General features: G+C 34.7%; 1 protein-coding gene across 1 annotated transcript in view; it reads right to left on the reverse strand.

Moving 5' to 3' along the window:
- METTL25 (methyltransferase like 25) overlaps window positions 1-16,056 on the reverse strand; it is a 63,035-nt gene that overhangs the window by 34,194 nt on the left and 12,785 nt on the right. Inside the window, exons 6-7 of the mRNA XM_026066103.1 lie at window positions 13,974-14,609; window positions 10,722-10,866 (exon numbers count right to left, since the gene is read on the reverse strand). Of these exons, the coding sequence (XP_025921888.1) occupies window positions 10,722-10,866; window positions 13,974-14,609 (781 nt within the window). The remainder of the gene's footprint in view (window positions 1-10,721; window positions 10,867-13,973; window positions 14,610-16,056) is intronic.

Consider the following 16,056-nt stretch of genomic DNA (forward strand, 5'->3'; position numbering starts at 1 on the left):
AACAAAGGCTGTTCATAGTATGTGCACTGGCAAATAGTCTATTCTTATAAAACTCCGTGAAGGATTTAAACTATTCAGACTAAAATATATAGCGACATTCTACCTCAACAACAGTTTTATAAACATTGCCATGAAAATAAGAAAGTAACCTTGCCTCGCAAAGATTTCTAGTCTTGGTAATTCCTTTGCCTCAATATGATTACTCTTATTGCAGTTGATCTACGTATCAGTCATTATTTCAAAAAAAGTGTTTTTATTTCTTCTCAACTATGTAATTTTTATTATCTCCTGAACAATTTGACTCCACTTCAGAGTAAGAAATGGCCAGTGTTTTATTCTGAAACTCTTTCAGAGAGCATAAACTCTCTGAAAGCACAAATCTGTGTTCCACACAGTGACAGAAGAAAAAGTTATTAACAGATAACTTTCTTGGGTCAGTAGTGTAAATGGCACAGGCAGACAGAAAGCATTTTTTTTGAATGGTTATAACAGTAAAACAGTTATAACGGTTATAACAGTTCTTTTAATAATAATTTGTATAGGTCTCCAATTTTCTTTAATTTCAATCTGAGATCTTTTTGACCTTTTGCAGATATCTGAATGTCTACAGAATTTCTTATAAATAGACAGTAGTTATATGACTAACAGGTGATAAAGGTATAAAGGAGTGCCCAAGGAAACAAAGCACAGAAGAAAACCTAAATGCAATTCTTAAGCTGCAGCCCTACTTTATGAAAGGGTCTCATCAGATGAGATATCTGAAACTAAAGTATCCCTTGAAGAGGTTATAGAAAAACAAAAATAATAAACATTAAAATAATGCCATGGCCATATGGCATTCATCCAAAAATTCTAAAAAAATGCAAGGATGAAATTGCTGAAATGTGGTGTTCAACTTCTGGATTAAAATGCTATGGTTCTAGAGACCTGAAAAGCAAGTAACATAATATTAATGTTTATGAAGAGCTCAAGGGGACATCTGAGGAGCTTCCAACCAGCAAGCCTCACAATTAGAAGTGGAGGAAGTATTTAAAAAAATAGTCATTGGTTACATGAGCAAATATGACATATTTGGGAAGAGTCTACGTGACTTTCTTAATGGGAATTTGTATCTCACAGACATATTCAGAGAGGAGAGAAGTCACCAGCAGAAGCCTAAGGAGACTTATGCTGGGACCCAGGTTGTTGATCAAATTCATAAATGACCTGGAAAAGTTAATGAATAGTAGGACAAAGTTTGCTGATGATCTTAAGGGTAATAAAAATTAGAGCCAACCATGAAGAACTGAAAAAAGATTTTATATACTGTGTGATAGCATATGACATGGCATATGAAATTAAATGTAGATGAAAGTGATCCAAAGTCAGAAAAATATTAACTTCACAAATACAATGAAGAGTTTTGAATTGATAGCTGATTGATAGTTCTATGAAAACATTTGCTCAATACTAAGAAGAGGTTAAAAAAAAAAAAAAACTTAGTAAGAATTACTAAGAAAAAAACCCCAAAACACTATTATGCCACTATATAAATCCATGCTGCACCTCAATTTTGAATACTGTGCTTGGATTTCTTTTTCTCATCTTGGATAAGATATAATACCACTAGAAAAAAAAATACAAAGAGAAACAGGATTATCACAGGTAAGGAACATTTTAATACCAGGAGCAAGTAATATGAAAAAATTAAAGCTGTAAAAGAGTCAGTGGGTGAATGAAAAGTCTATAGAATCAGAAAGGGATTGAGAAAATAAATAGGGAATAAATGGGCACTGCCTTTTACGTACAAAATTAAGAGGTATCAAAAGAAACATGCAATTAGCAGGCCTAAAAAAAGCAAAAGGAAATGCTTTCTCATACAACATTCAGTTAAGCCGTGCTATTCCCTACTGTAGCATACTATAGATGCTAAAAGTTAACATATGTTCAAAAGTAACCTGACAAATTCAAGGAATAAAAATCCATCAAGGGTTATTAAATGCAAAGGTAACACTTTTGTTCCAAGAAGTCCACGAGCCAAAACATGCTGGAAGCAAATAGAGCATTGTGGGGAAGTATTGCTACATACTACCTTTCATTTTATACTCTTCCTTAGGCATCTGCTATTGTCCTCTACTGAAGACAGGATATGGGGTTACAGGAACCTTTGATGTGAACAGATTCCGTGATTTTTATGTCACTTGATGGATGCTGAAGCCTACATTTATACAGGCTGTATGTTTACTCTGTATCTCCATTCTATTTTGTTATCAAAATATTGTTTTATATAATAATGAATTAGCCTTCTTTCATACACTGTCTGCCACAGCTGTCAAAAAAGACCTGAGAATGTGATATAAGTAATGGAGATATTCAAACTACAATCTAAAGTCTTTCTGACTTACAAATTGTAGCAGACAGTATGAAACCAAGGTAATACATTAACATATGAAATGGTATTTTGATAGCAAAACAAAGTATTACAAATATTCAATACCTGTAGTAGCGAAGAAAACAGATTACTTGGCAAAATTGTCATCTATTTCAAGTATTTTAGAATCTTGTAAATCTCATAATTTAATGAGAGATTTTGTAAATCTCATTAGAGATTTTGTTTTGTAACATCTCATGAACATTTAACACCTGAAAGTTTGGTGCTCAGTGGATTTATGCCAGCTTATACTAGTCAAAGATCTGATTCATAATGTGTTTCAATCATAGAAATAACATGGAAACTGTCACTTAACTTTTTCATCCCTTGAATAGGTTTCCTTAATATTAATGAATTATAGCAAATCAGTATTCAACAGTGTTAAACTTGGATCATAACAAAGGGGCCATTATTTATCCTCAGTAATTCTGAAATCCTAGAGGTTCCATATTACAAAGTGATACTAAAATCTTATATGCATTTTCCAGTGCTAGGGAAAAGACGGAATAATTATTGATTAAAGATTACTTAAAATGAGTAATTCCAAATAATGATATGAAAAAAATTCTTGATAGTATCTCTGAGTTTGTAATTAAATGGACTAATATCCTTAGATTTCATTATTCCTTTCCCTAACATTTTCAGTGGAAAGTAGCCTTTATTACCCTATTCAAAATATTTTATGCACCACCAACGTTGTCTCTCTGTATACATTGCCAAACACATCCAAGACAGTACTGAAACACAAATAACAAAACCTGTTTTAGGTCTTTCATAGTATTCACTGACACAGTAATATCTAGGTCTATATCTAAAGTTCTGAAGAAACAAGAAGAACTAACTAGACTGCAGTTTTCCTTTGCAATAGGTAAAGACTATTGTTGGTTGGGTGTGTATTTTTCTTAAAAAATCCTATCACTATATGCACTCTTTTTCTGGGGAAAAAAAAAAAAGTTCCTCCATTTTAATTCAAATAATTTTCAAAACTCAAACCTAAGGTATGCTTTAGTTATCACATATACCTTGGTTTATCACAGAAACCTTGACTTTCTCCATCACACTCTCTTAGCATACACACACACACACACACGCGCACACACACAATTATGAGATAATTTCAGGATTTAAAATATTTTTGTTATGTTTATTCATGAAAATATATTTCTGCATTTTACATAGGTAATTCAGTCATTTACTGGCTGTACAATTTAACAAGTTAATATTTTCTTCAAGTTCAAAATTTTTTCAGGATAAATTTTAATAAAAAACATCTGGGTTTTTAGTCACTAGTTAGGTGTGTTACAAATTGATGGAAAGGTGCACTGTGTAGCAATATCTAAAGATGGCTTGGAAAAGAAATGAAGCTCTTTGATCTTTTGCTTGGAAGTGTTTTCCTATGTTGCCATGGTATCAGTGATAGATATTTTAACACACTGGCTGTGATTGCACACATTTTGAAAAAATAGCTAAGCAACATACAAGTTATCTGTACTCTAATACTTCTAAAACAGTGACTAATCTTTCCATATTTCAGTGGAATGGGGTAATATGAAGCCATTATGTTTGTGTAAGGAGACCTTCAGAAAATTCGGTTTTGAAGTTTTTGTCCTCTGAATCCAGCTGATATCAAAAACCTTTTCAGTTTTCACAAACTCATTAAACTTCTGAAAATGAATCAAGACTATCCTTTGTAGCCCTTTTAGTTCCCTTGAGTAGCTTTTAAAAGTTAGATCCTAACAAATACAGCCAAAGTTTATATTCACCTTACTTAAGAGTCCTGAGACTCTTGCTCTCTTGCAAAAAGTTTGCTGATTACATAAACCCTAAATGAGTTCATTTTGATGCTAACTATACCCATAATGACACATGCTCTGAAAAAAGGTTTCTTGTACTTTCTCCTAACTTCTTTCAGAATGCCTTAGAGACAAGCTACTTCTCACAACTTTCAGTAAGCCTCTAGAATTTATCTGCTTAGCATATATTTTTCCTTCATACAGCAGGGACCTACTGTTGCAAATCCTTGCAAAAGCTAGAGTTCCCAATTTGCAGTACTCCTGCTAATCTCACAAAATGTTTTTGATCATATTGTTATCATTGAAACTACTTATACAACTACATCTTTAAAGTTTGAGGCCTTATTTCAAATGATGAAATACTTATAAATAAGTATTTATTTTTAATTATTATTTTTAAATTAATATTTTAATTTTAATGATTTAATAATTTAATTAAATATATTAATTTTATACTATTTATATATTATTTTATATACAGTATATATAATATATATGTTTTAAATATATATAGTTATATATATAACGATAATAGTAATTTAATTGTTAACTATTAAGTATTTATAAGTAAATCCTTAGCTATAATAATATTCACGTGTTTTTCCTCAAAACAGAGTATATCATATTGAACAATTCCATGACTTTCTAGATTAGTACTGACATGTTTGGGGATATGGAGAATGGGAGAAAGAGAATTAGGAAGACAAACACTTTTTGAAAAAATCTGTAATTCACCTTTACTGCCTTTTAAAGATAATCATTGTCCAGCTGCCCCAGAAATGAACTTGTTGCATGTTGGATAAGGCAGCTCCCCAAAAGCCTAAGATCAGCAGCTGAACAGAGGCACAGAGTTTGTTTCAACCAGAAGATCATTAGCAAACTGAAATGTAAATAAGTTTATGTAAAAAGTCTCTAATAAAATTCTTACTACTATGAAGTAATTGATTATCAGACATAGTAACAGTGAAGAAAACTCCCAAAGGAATCAATTAATGGCTAAGTGCATTTTATCCACAGAAGAATCTGTTTAAATGGCCAACTCTCCTTAAAGCCAAAGTTAAACTACTTCGAATTTTCCACGAGTTGTCATAATACTCCTTATTAACTGATATTTAGTATTTGGTTCTACTTATGACAACAGCAGTAAAATTTAAAGACAGGTGTTAAAATTCACGGTTTCAACTATTTTTAATTCGATAGAAAACTGAGATTACACAGCACCACTTGGTTGTTGTAGTTACTAACAAATCAAAACAAAGGCCTTCATGATCATAACTGACAGTTCAAAATTCTTTCCAGCATAATTGAAGATGGAGTCCTATTACCAAAATTTTCAGACAAATTTAGCTTATTTATAGACACCTAGAAGGACATCCCGTACTGACTTCAAGATTCAAGACTGTGAGTATCGGCACCTACTTTCATCAAAAGCGCTCCCAAAGTAGTGTCGTAGTGTGACCAACGACAAAGTGAATCATGCAATTTTACATCATCTTTGCTATTTTTAGAATGTAAGAGAAATAATGTAAGTAATTATTCCTTACAGTCAGTTCCTCACAGATGCAAAAAAACCCCCCTTGCACTAATCAAGGCAACCCAATAGCCTGCCAAAAACAGTGTAATGTTTTGTTGACATTTTGTCAACTCACTACCTCAGACCTATAACTGCTACAACAGGCATCAAAAAGATAAATTCTCATCCCATGAATATGAGTAAATCCATTAATATGAGGTGAAAAAGTAATTTTTCACTGGCCTCAAACAAGACAAACTTTAGTATTAAACAGAATATAACTGCCAAACAACATACAGCCCAACCATCTCAAATTATGGCAACCACCAGTCCACAGCAGCTTTTGTGTGGGCTCGCACATCTGCTTTAACTAGACTTATGACAACAGCCATCTGCATTTATATTTGGGGAAAAAAAAAAAAAAAGGAAGAAAGAAAGATGGGAAAATGTGTTACCAAGGCAAGCAGACCCTTGAACTGGACCTGACTTAACCTTCTCCTTAAGAGTAAGCATCTCAAGATGACAGAAAGGCTTTTAAACTGGGCAAAGAGTTGATATAAACATAAAACAGAACAATTACATTTTTAAAACAGAGAAGTCTCAAAGCTACTAAGTCAAGATAAAATGGGAATAAAATGCTTTATAAGGGAACTTCCCACTGTGTCCCTGCAGGCAACTCTTGCGTACAGGACCGATTTCAACCAATTAAGTGACTTTCTGCCTTTCAGCAAATTCTGCACAATTCTCTCTCGCTCTTAGAAAGTTCTTCTGCCTGCCCCAACAGAGAACTATCTGCAAGTCTGCATCCTAATACTCTAAGTAGTCTCTCCACTTAAGGCTTCCACAGTTCTCTCCAATCTCAGGTTGATGACTACATTAGTTCATAGTTTCACTGACCCAGGTGGCAGAATCTGAGAAGCACTAACTACAGTAGAGGAAGATTGGGTCAGGGACCACACATGCCAACGGGAAGTACACAAATACACAAAATGTGGCCAGATAGGATTAATTTCAGGAAGATAAGGGAACTGGCTGGTGTCACATGAAGGCCACACTCAAGCATCTTTGAAAGGTCACATCCATCAAAAGAGGTCCCTGATGACTGGAAAAAGGCAAACATCACACCCATCTTCCTTTTAAGCTCTGTCACCAAGAAGAATATGGAGCACATCCTCCTGAAAACCATATCAAGGCATATGAAGAACAAGGAGATTGAGAAAAATTAGCAAGGACTTACCAGGGACTGACCAATCTTACTGCTTTCTGTGATGCAGTGACTGGCTCCATGAACTAGGGAAGTGCAGTAGATGTAGCTTACTATGACTTTAGCAAGGCTTTCAGCAAGGTTTCCCATAGTATCTTTACAGCTAAATTGGTGAGATACGCTTCAGACAGGCAGACTATAAGGTGGGTAGAAAACTGGCAGGACTGTTTGGCTCAACAGTGTAGCCTGCAGATTAAGGCAAGGGATTACTCCCCTCTATTTAGGACTTGTGAAACTGCATGTGGAGTGCTATTTTTGAGCTCTCCAGCACAAGACACTGACTTACTGGAGCAAGTCCAGTGGGGCCAAGAAGATTACAGGGCTGAAGAGAAGGTCAACAAGGGATCTAACAGCTGTCTTCAGCTAACATTCAGCAAGTTTCAAATAGATACGAGGAAAAAATTTTTCACAGCGAGGCTAGTCAAACATTGGAATGGGCTTCCCAGAGAGGCTGTTGAATCTCCAGCCTTGGAGATATTCAGTACTCAGTTGGACAAGACCCTGAAGAACGTGATCTAAGCTGGCTCTGCTTTGAGCAGGGAGCTCAACCAGATGACTTCCAGTGGCCCCTTCCAACTTAGAATTAATCCATGATGATTCTGTGATATGGTCCATTTTAGAAGCAGTATCAAACTTCACTTGCCTAGGACAGCTGCAAGTAGAATTAATTTGTTTCTTGTACAGAGTGAAATGTTAGATCTGTACCATCTGATTAGTTATGGAGTCAATGATCCCCTACAATGCTTAGCCAGTCTGAAATTCATGCATAGGAAATGTAGGCACAAGCAATAGTCCTGTTTATTTCCCACTCTCTCTTTGAAAAATTTTTAGCTCTTGTGTATTGTTGATCCTTGTGCTCTTGCCCCTCCACTGTGCATTTATGAACAAGTCATGTAACAGATGATCTTTTCAGGGAACTATGACAACATCATTGTAGATTTTAGACTATGTAGCCTCACAGTAATAGTAAAAAACGATCAATTTTTCAGAGTATCAGTGAAATTACCTATGTGTTCTTTCCCAAGAGAAGAATGTTGTCATTTCCTTTTACTCTGCAAAGACTGATTTTCATTAGGAGTAATTTATATCCTTCAGGCTGAGAAAAATCAAACAGCTAGAAATTCCAAAAGACAATTTGACTTAATTTCCATAACTAAACATTTATGAAACTGCAGTATCTCCTATCACTGTGAACGTACATTTGTTTCTTTGAACTTACAATAGGTATCACATCTGATCCTTTGATGATATCTGAGTAACAATACTTTAGAAAAGCCTTATGCACTGGTCTGGAAAAAGTAATCATCCTACAGCAAGTAATCATCCTACAGCATCCTACAACAAGAGGTTTTATCTTCGTTGAGATAACAAGAAATGATCAGATGTTTGAGACACACGAAGTTGATTACAAGAGCCTGAAAAGTTCACCATTATTTAGAAGTTTGCTATAAAGGAACTGCCATGTTTTTTTAAATTGCATTTCTATAATGCAAATATTTAACAACATAACATTTCCATTGTACTTTCTTTTTTCTGATAATCTGAAGTATTGTGAAAAGTGAAAATAATACACTGTAGAAACATTCAAAATTGTCGCAGATCTATGCTGAGCAACATAAAAAGATCATTACAATAAGCAAGAGATAGCATGTGTTGTGGTCAATCCAAAGCTATGCCTTAGCTGACTGAGCAGCCAACTGTTAAAGAACAGCAGCTGAGTTCTGCCTGCCTTTTTCTCTGCAAAGTTCTTTCAAAGTGCTGAAATAAACCTTACCAATTCACCTCTCTCTCAAATTTGGTTGATACGGTGATCAGGGTCTAATGCTTAGGCAGATGGTCATTCAGACAGCTCAGTTACATAACACTTGTTTTCTCAGGAAAGCCAGCTAATTAATGTTCTTCACTATGCACTAAAAACAAATGAACCAAATAGAAATGAGCATGTAATGCATGTGTAAATCTGCACACTACTTGAAATAGTAGCAGAAAATGGTGTAGAAAATGCTGGGGAGGATCTGTACAGAAAATACAGTATTTGGATGCTGAAGTAGAAAGTTTGAGCTGAGAGAGTTTTTAGTCTAAATCTCTCTCTTATAATTATTTTATTTTATACTAGATCACTATGAAGTTCATATGCAGGAAGTATTAAATCAAACAAACAATTTTAGAGTTCAGTAAGTCACCATGACAGAATGACATTCACCCAAGGGTCCTGAAAGAACTCAAATAGGAAACTGCAGAACTGCAGAAATGGCCATTGAGCCAACGTAATGGCCATCTACAGAAAAGGTTTTAGATGGGAACTAAAAGCTTTGTGTTTCATTGATTCAAGTAAGACAGAGTCATCATAATTCTTAATAATGAGTGCATGAATAGAGACAAGGAGTAAGTGAAGTTTTGGGAACTTTCCACCACAGGAGGTTATGGAATCAGACAGTATCATCTGGTTCAAAAGGGATTAGACAGTTTCAGAAAAGAAAAGTCCTTGAATGGATATTAAAAGGACTAGGCAGGAATGTACCTGTTATGCACCCTCGTACACCCCTAATACATGAATTCTATATGTTGGGAATGTACAAGAGAAATGGACTGAATAAAGTGGCCAGGCTCCTGTGTCTTCCTTCAGTAACATCTCATTTTCTCACTCTCGGACACAGAATACTAGGCTAGAAGGAGCGTTGGCCTGACCTAGAAAGTTATTTCTTATGTTCTTGTTTAAATACATAATCCAGTAAGCATAATATTTACATATTGCATTAAATTATTTTTCTCAATCATTGCAAAAATTCTTAAATAAATTAATTCAAGCTTTTCTCAGGTTATCTAGCTTTTACAGATGTAGAAGTGTCTTAAAGTAATTAATAGACCTCAACACCATGTAATCTGCTTTTGTGATTTTAAGCTGAATTTCCTTTACAATTCCTCACAGTACTTCTGTTGGCAACAATGTTGCAATTTCTGTTGATTATTAAACACTAGACATCAGAAGCAGCATGAGTTTTTCATAATAAACATAAACAATCCACGAGTTTCATATATTACAGTATGCATTCATTACCTTTGTACAAAGACAATCTTTAACCTTCTTGTTTGAAGGCAGTACAGAAAGGCAAAGAATTTGCTTCTCAGCTGAGGACACCAACCTTCACACAAAAATGAAAAAATCCACCTTTAAAGGAAAACTTAAATGCAGTGTGAATACCCAAATAATTTTCAGCTTGTCTCCCAAAGAAAATCTGTTATAGATGTACTGTTCCATAATGCTCTAAACTGGCAGTGCCCCAGAACACAACATTCAGATGAGTCCTTTTTACAGTAATAACTTACATTAAAAGGACTTAATTTTGCTCATAGTAATACATGTACAACTCAACATAAATCAATGTTGTATGCAAACAGCCAAGGGCAAAATCTGGTACAAAATATTTCAAAAGGATGAAAACATATTGACCAAGAAAGCCTCCACATTTTATGAGCGAAGTAATGGAATAAAAACAGCTGTATTCATAACCACATAAAAACATTCTGCATTAATGTCCTTAATTTCAGCAAGAATATTAGGAATATTGGCGTAACAGGAAAGCTACAAGGCATCCAGGAGTGAATGACCCACATAACGTAATTAAAAACAGTACTAAATAAGCCACTGGAAAGGAGCAGACTCAAGTTGGTTATTAATTAAAAGGTATAATATTCTCAACATGCAAACTGGCAGCCACAAGTTAAGCTCAGAAGAATTACCTTCTTGGTTTTCGTACTGTTCTGACAACAGATGGTAGCAGCAGCCTACACTGCAAACTGCTTTGATTTCAGGCTTGGCAGTAAAAATTCGTAGTGTATTTGCAGCAAGATCCCCACATGTATGTAGACCCACCATTACAGAGTCCTAAGAGAAAAAAGAAAAGAAACAACAATAAAGCATCTCCCTTTTCAACGAAAAGAGCAAAAACAACGACGACAAACTCCAAAACCCAAACATGTTGCAAAAGGTTATTTAGTTGTAAGGTTGAAATATATAACTCCACGAGGACGCCTGGTGTTCCATTCTAGAATTTTTTTAAACATAATAAAAGCACTTCAGTGCTAAGAAAAGATGGCATATTTCCTCTACAGAGAATCTGAATGCTCACCTCTTTGATCAGTATTCATCCCTATACTTTACCTTCTTTGGCTATGAGGAATCAAAAGTTGAAGACAATGAACAGCAGCTAGCTTAAGTGAATGGAAGAGAATGTCTACATGGTGACAGGACATTGGCCATTTTCTCTTAACTTTCCTAGCTTTCCTGTTAATATTACAATTACTGCTATTTCCTTCTTGTTTTATTTCAGATTTACTACTGTAACATACATGGCTGAACCCACCCTATGGCATTTCTGCTACTTTTGATTCCTGAAATCAAGAACACTTCCTAAATGTAAGTGTAGTTTGAAGAGCAGGTCCATCACCATCTGCTTTGCTATTTCCAAAACTGCACTCCTACAGCAGTTTTACAGTATGTCTACTACTATTCAACTACACATAGGCATTTTCTTCCATAAAAACACAGTGAAGAACTTCAGCTTCGGATACTCTATTCTGTACATTCTATTTCCTGCTTTCCTTTTTCCTCAATTTCCCTTTTTTTCTCTGTTTCCCCAACCCAATTATCCCTCTTCTCACCATTCATAACAATATTTTTTCCTTCCCTTCCAGACTTATTAATTGGACTCTAAATTGTAAAAGTGGAGTTTGTTGTTTTGAATTTCATCCTGATTCATTAGCAAGGTTATCAACAAGAATTTAACACAGTTACATTCAAATGCGACACCTTTCTATAACCATTTTGACTTTATGTTCACATCTATTTTTGCTGCTCTGCGTTACAGTAATTTTTCTCACACATCTATATTGTATAGTGTATGTATGTGTGAAACAATAAACCCTTTCCCTTCTTCCTCTGTTCTCTCCTTCTTCCCTATCTCCCCGCTTATTGCCTTCCACTTTGTTTGCACTGCTTCTCTGCACTTGCCCTTTCCTTGATTTAGGATCCTAAAATTTTAGATGGTAAAAGTTCAGTTTCACTTTGGCTTAGTTTTTAAACTCCTTGTTTTCTATTTATCAGCCTTAGATCACCATTGTACAAGACCTTCTCCCTCATGAAAACACAGAATAGTGGAACAACATTAAACTTTGGAAGCTAATGGAAGACATACACTTGTAAGAGAGCATTTAAAGCCTGGGACTGGAAAAGCTAGAGAGATTCTCTCAGCAGAAATCCAGTGGAAGACGGCTACCATATGCAAGCTATATGACAAACATTACAACACTCAAAATTTGTGAACAGTATCAAGGCAATCTATCTACATCAAGGAAATCTATCTACGTCAGTACGTCAGTTACACTTTTGGCCCATCACTGATTTCAGCAGGGTTGCCTAGGTATTACTGAGTATACTTTCTTGTCCCTTGACTTAAGTCTAGTAAAATTTGGTATCTCAACATTAGTCCTGGGCTACACACAATTTCTATCTCCATATATTGCTATCCCCATATTTAGTCAGCAATTCAAATGAATTTCAAAATTTATCCTATAAATCGGTAAACACTAATTTTTCTCATTACAACATCTCAGGAAAAATTCAAAAAAATTAATTTATGGTTAAAATAAAAATTCAAAATCCTTATATTTTTAAAACATTTAAATATTTGCACATTTTAAAGTATTTTTAATGACACACATTCACCACACAGAGCGTGCATACCATTCAGTTATTACTGTTTTCTTACAACAATGAAGTTATTACTTTTTCTTATAGTAACTTTTTTTTAAAGAAAGGCAGTGATATAGGATCTCTTCTGCCTTTTACACCAATAGAAGTTACATACCAAGAGGATACAAAATCCAACTGTGCAAATTTAAGAGCATACACTTCATATTTGTTTTACATCAGTGTAAAGAACAGGAGTAACTCTAGGACCACACAGCGCACGTCCATGCAGCGGGCACAGGGAGCCCCAAGCTCCTTGCCTGCATTCTGAGCACCAGGACACATGCCACTGCTGTCCACAAGGTACCTAACCAAAATTCACACTGCGCTCAGGTGAACAGATCCTACCCCTCAGGATATATCTCTTCTAGGCAGACAAGAGCTTGCTCCATACATTCTCAGATACTTAGTAGGATTTATTAGCTTAGTTACAAGGCCATTAACACAAACATGTGGTCTTGAAATAGAGATGAATTACAGTCCTTGAATATACTTAATTCAGTGACTACTGAACACAGACAAGTTTTCATCTTTCCATGAAAGACTGCATATTATCTACCCAATCAGTGTATGATAACTCAGGCATAGGAACTAACACAGCTCTACTGCTTCTACACTCATGTCACTGTCTGTGGGAAGCTGAGCTTGGGCCTGTTTGTGTACACATAAACCTTGTGGGTTAGTAAATTATTAAATATACTTAAAGTAACTCTGAAAAGCCAAAATAAAAAAACATTATTTATAAATAAGGCTCTTTACAAATTCTTTATGTTGAGTACTATAGGCATTAAATTCTTTTATACCTTCAAAGTTCAAGATGAAATTAAAAAATATAAAACTTAGAAAATAAAGAAATTTCAGAGAAGAATACATTCTTCTGACTGTTACATATAACCATTTTCATAATAATTAGGTTATCTACAAACACATCTGTAAAGTAGCTGAATATACTGTTATGTATGCTGTTAACTTTGACAGCTGATTATTATCTACCCCACAGATTCTAAAGGCTGCTTTACTTACATATTCAAAATAATCCTAACACATATATTGAAATAGAAAAACAGTCTCTGTATCTATTAGACATAGTTAAGCAAACTAGCTGAAAAGCATCACTGGGTCAAAATTCCCCATTCATTTACATCTCTGACGATATGCTATGTGCACTCAGCAAACATCCTGTATATAGGAAAACAACAATATGAAGGTAGTGGACAATCTACTTCAAATATTAGTAAAATAACCTCCAGATCTGTAATGATGTCACTGAGTTCTGTTTCTGCAGTGATGTAGGAGGTCAATGGAAAATAAAGGTTTGATTCACTTGACTTGCTTGCTTTAGCCTTGATAGATGCCATTTTTCTTTTTGCCTTTTCCTCTTCACAGAGCTCCCCACAATCACACTGAGATGAAGAAAAAACTTCAACAGCATCAGCAGGCAGAACATTTAGAATAGCAAGAACGTTTTCAGAAAGTTTGCTCTCATCAGATTGTGTCTGAGCCACCAAATTAATTTCAGTTTGTTTGCTGGTTTCAGATGTAGCTATTTCTGTGAAAACACCAGAAGGAACTGAATCTTGGGTAGTCACTTGGTCTTGACTTTGAAGACTGCTGTTATTATTTAAGGGCTTTTCATCGATATTTGCTTCACATTTAATTTCAGTTTGCACTGGCCTATCATCCACCTCTTCCAACTTCTGGCTTTTGAGATTTGCTCTTGCTCGACTCTGATATGCTCTCCAGTGTTTCTTCAACTTCCTGTTCCTTTCATGAGCGCCATGAGTGTTGGTGTTTGAGGAATCAATTCCATAAACTTTTAAGTTATAGTGCATAGACAAAAAGGAACTCAGGTAGCCCTTTCCAGAACCTATATCAATCACCTAGGTAATGAAAAAAAAAAAAAGATGTGCCATATTAATGAGCAACAAATAAGATACATTTCAATCAAATGCAAAACAATTTCCTAAAAAAGTAAGCACAGATTTCATATTTACCCATAATTACCATGGAATTCATAATTATCAGTTATCCCACCTAATACTTTGTTCACTTGCTTAGTTGAACTTTGTGCTGACTTTAAAACACAAAAGTAAATCAGAACTAATTTGTTCCAGAAAACAGACACTGCAATGCTTATGGAACACACATGTCCTGACTCTTCTGGAGAAGTCTTGCATTATATTTTTTTGACACAGAATTTCCTTCTGCTAAAGAAAATAACCACAAGCTACCACCAATACCACCTGTCATTTCCAAATTGGGCCAGGTTATACAGTTAGGAAAGAAAGTATTCCTAGTATTTAACTTTACACATCTAACTGCCATATTTAAGTTAGGAGTCTACTGCCATGCTTAAGTTAGAAGTCTCCTACCACTAGATATACAGAAATAACCATCTCCAGCTTCAGTTTCTTACTTAACCACCTCAGACACATGCCTGAAGACAGATGGTATGAATACTGCCTTTTAAGTCAGAATGTTTATACCCGTTTCCCATTCTGTGAAAATGATCCATACAGGGATTTATGTAACATAAGGATACTTTTGTAATAAAACAAAGGGGCTCACATGCCATGTGCTTTTCACAGCCTGTTCTAGAAGAAGGAGCGAATGAAAAGGGTATTTAGGAAGTTTAGTTTCTCATAACTAAAAGTGTATACTACTTCAGCAATTGATGCAATGCAGGAAAGAAACACTGCACAGAGGAGTACCAGAAACAAGATAACCTCAGAACTTTAAGTACATAATCACACCTTTTACTATGTGTGTTTTAATTTATATTAAATATATATATATATGACCAAATATTTTATGAAAATATGCAATATAGTACCAGTTCTCTAAGGAAACAAACTGATAAGGGTCTCTTCTGTTCAGGTATCTACCAGAAATTAGACTGACTAGATATAATGACTTATTTGTTAGTATATATTCTTTAAAGTGATTGATTCAAGATTATTTTCTAATGTCTTGTTCTTGGTCTGTAACACATTCATATGAAAGCTTACACTGAAATACAGTCAATACAGCATTACTCTCACTGAAATGAAAAAGATTTATTCTTTATTCGGAGAATTTTATAGATCTGTATAGTCATGGAATTAGAACAAAAATTATAAATTCACAGTATGAAAGACTACACAAAACAGTAGAGAATACATACTATTAGATACAGATTATTTAACCATGCCACATGTGGCTCTTCAGTTGTATTCCTCGTGATATTGCTGCACGTTTGCTGTCTACGTACACTACAATCCTCAAATTTCTCAAATGAAATCAGTGCAGGAGTGGATTTAGTGATATAAAATTAAGACAGACTCTAAG

Source organism: Apteryx rowi, unplaced genomic scaffold (assembly GCF_003343035.1).
Source record: "Apteryx rowi isolate R43461 unplaced genomic scaffold, aptRow1 scaffold_238, whole genome shotgun sequence".
In the NCBI taxonomy this organism is placed as follows: domain Eukaryota; kingdom Metazoa; phylum Chordata; class Aves; order Apterygiformes; family Apterygidae; genus Apteryx; species Apteryx rowi.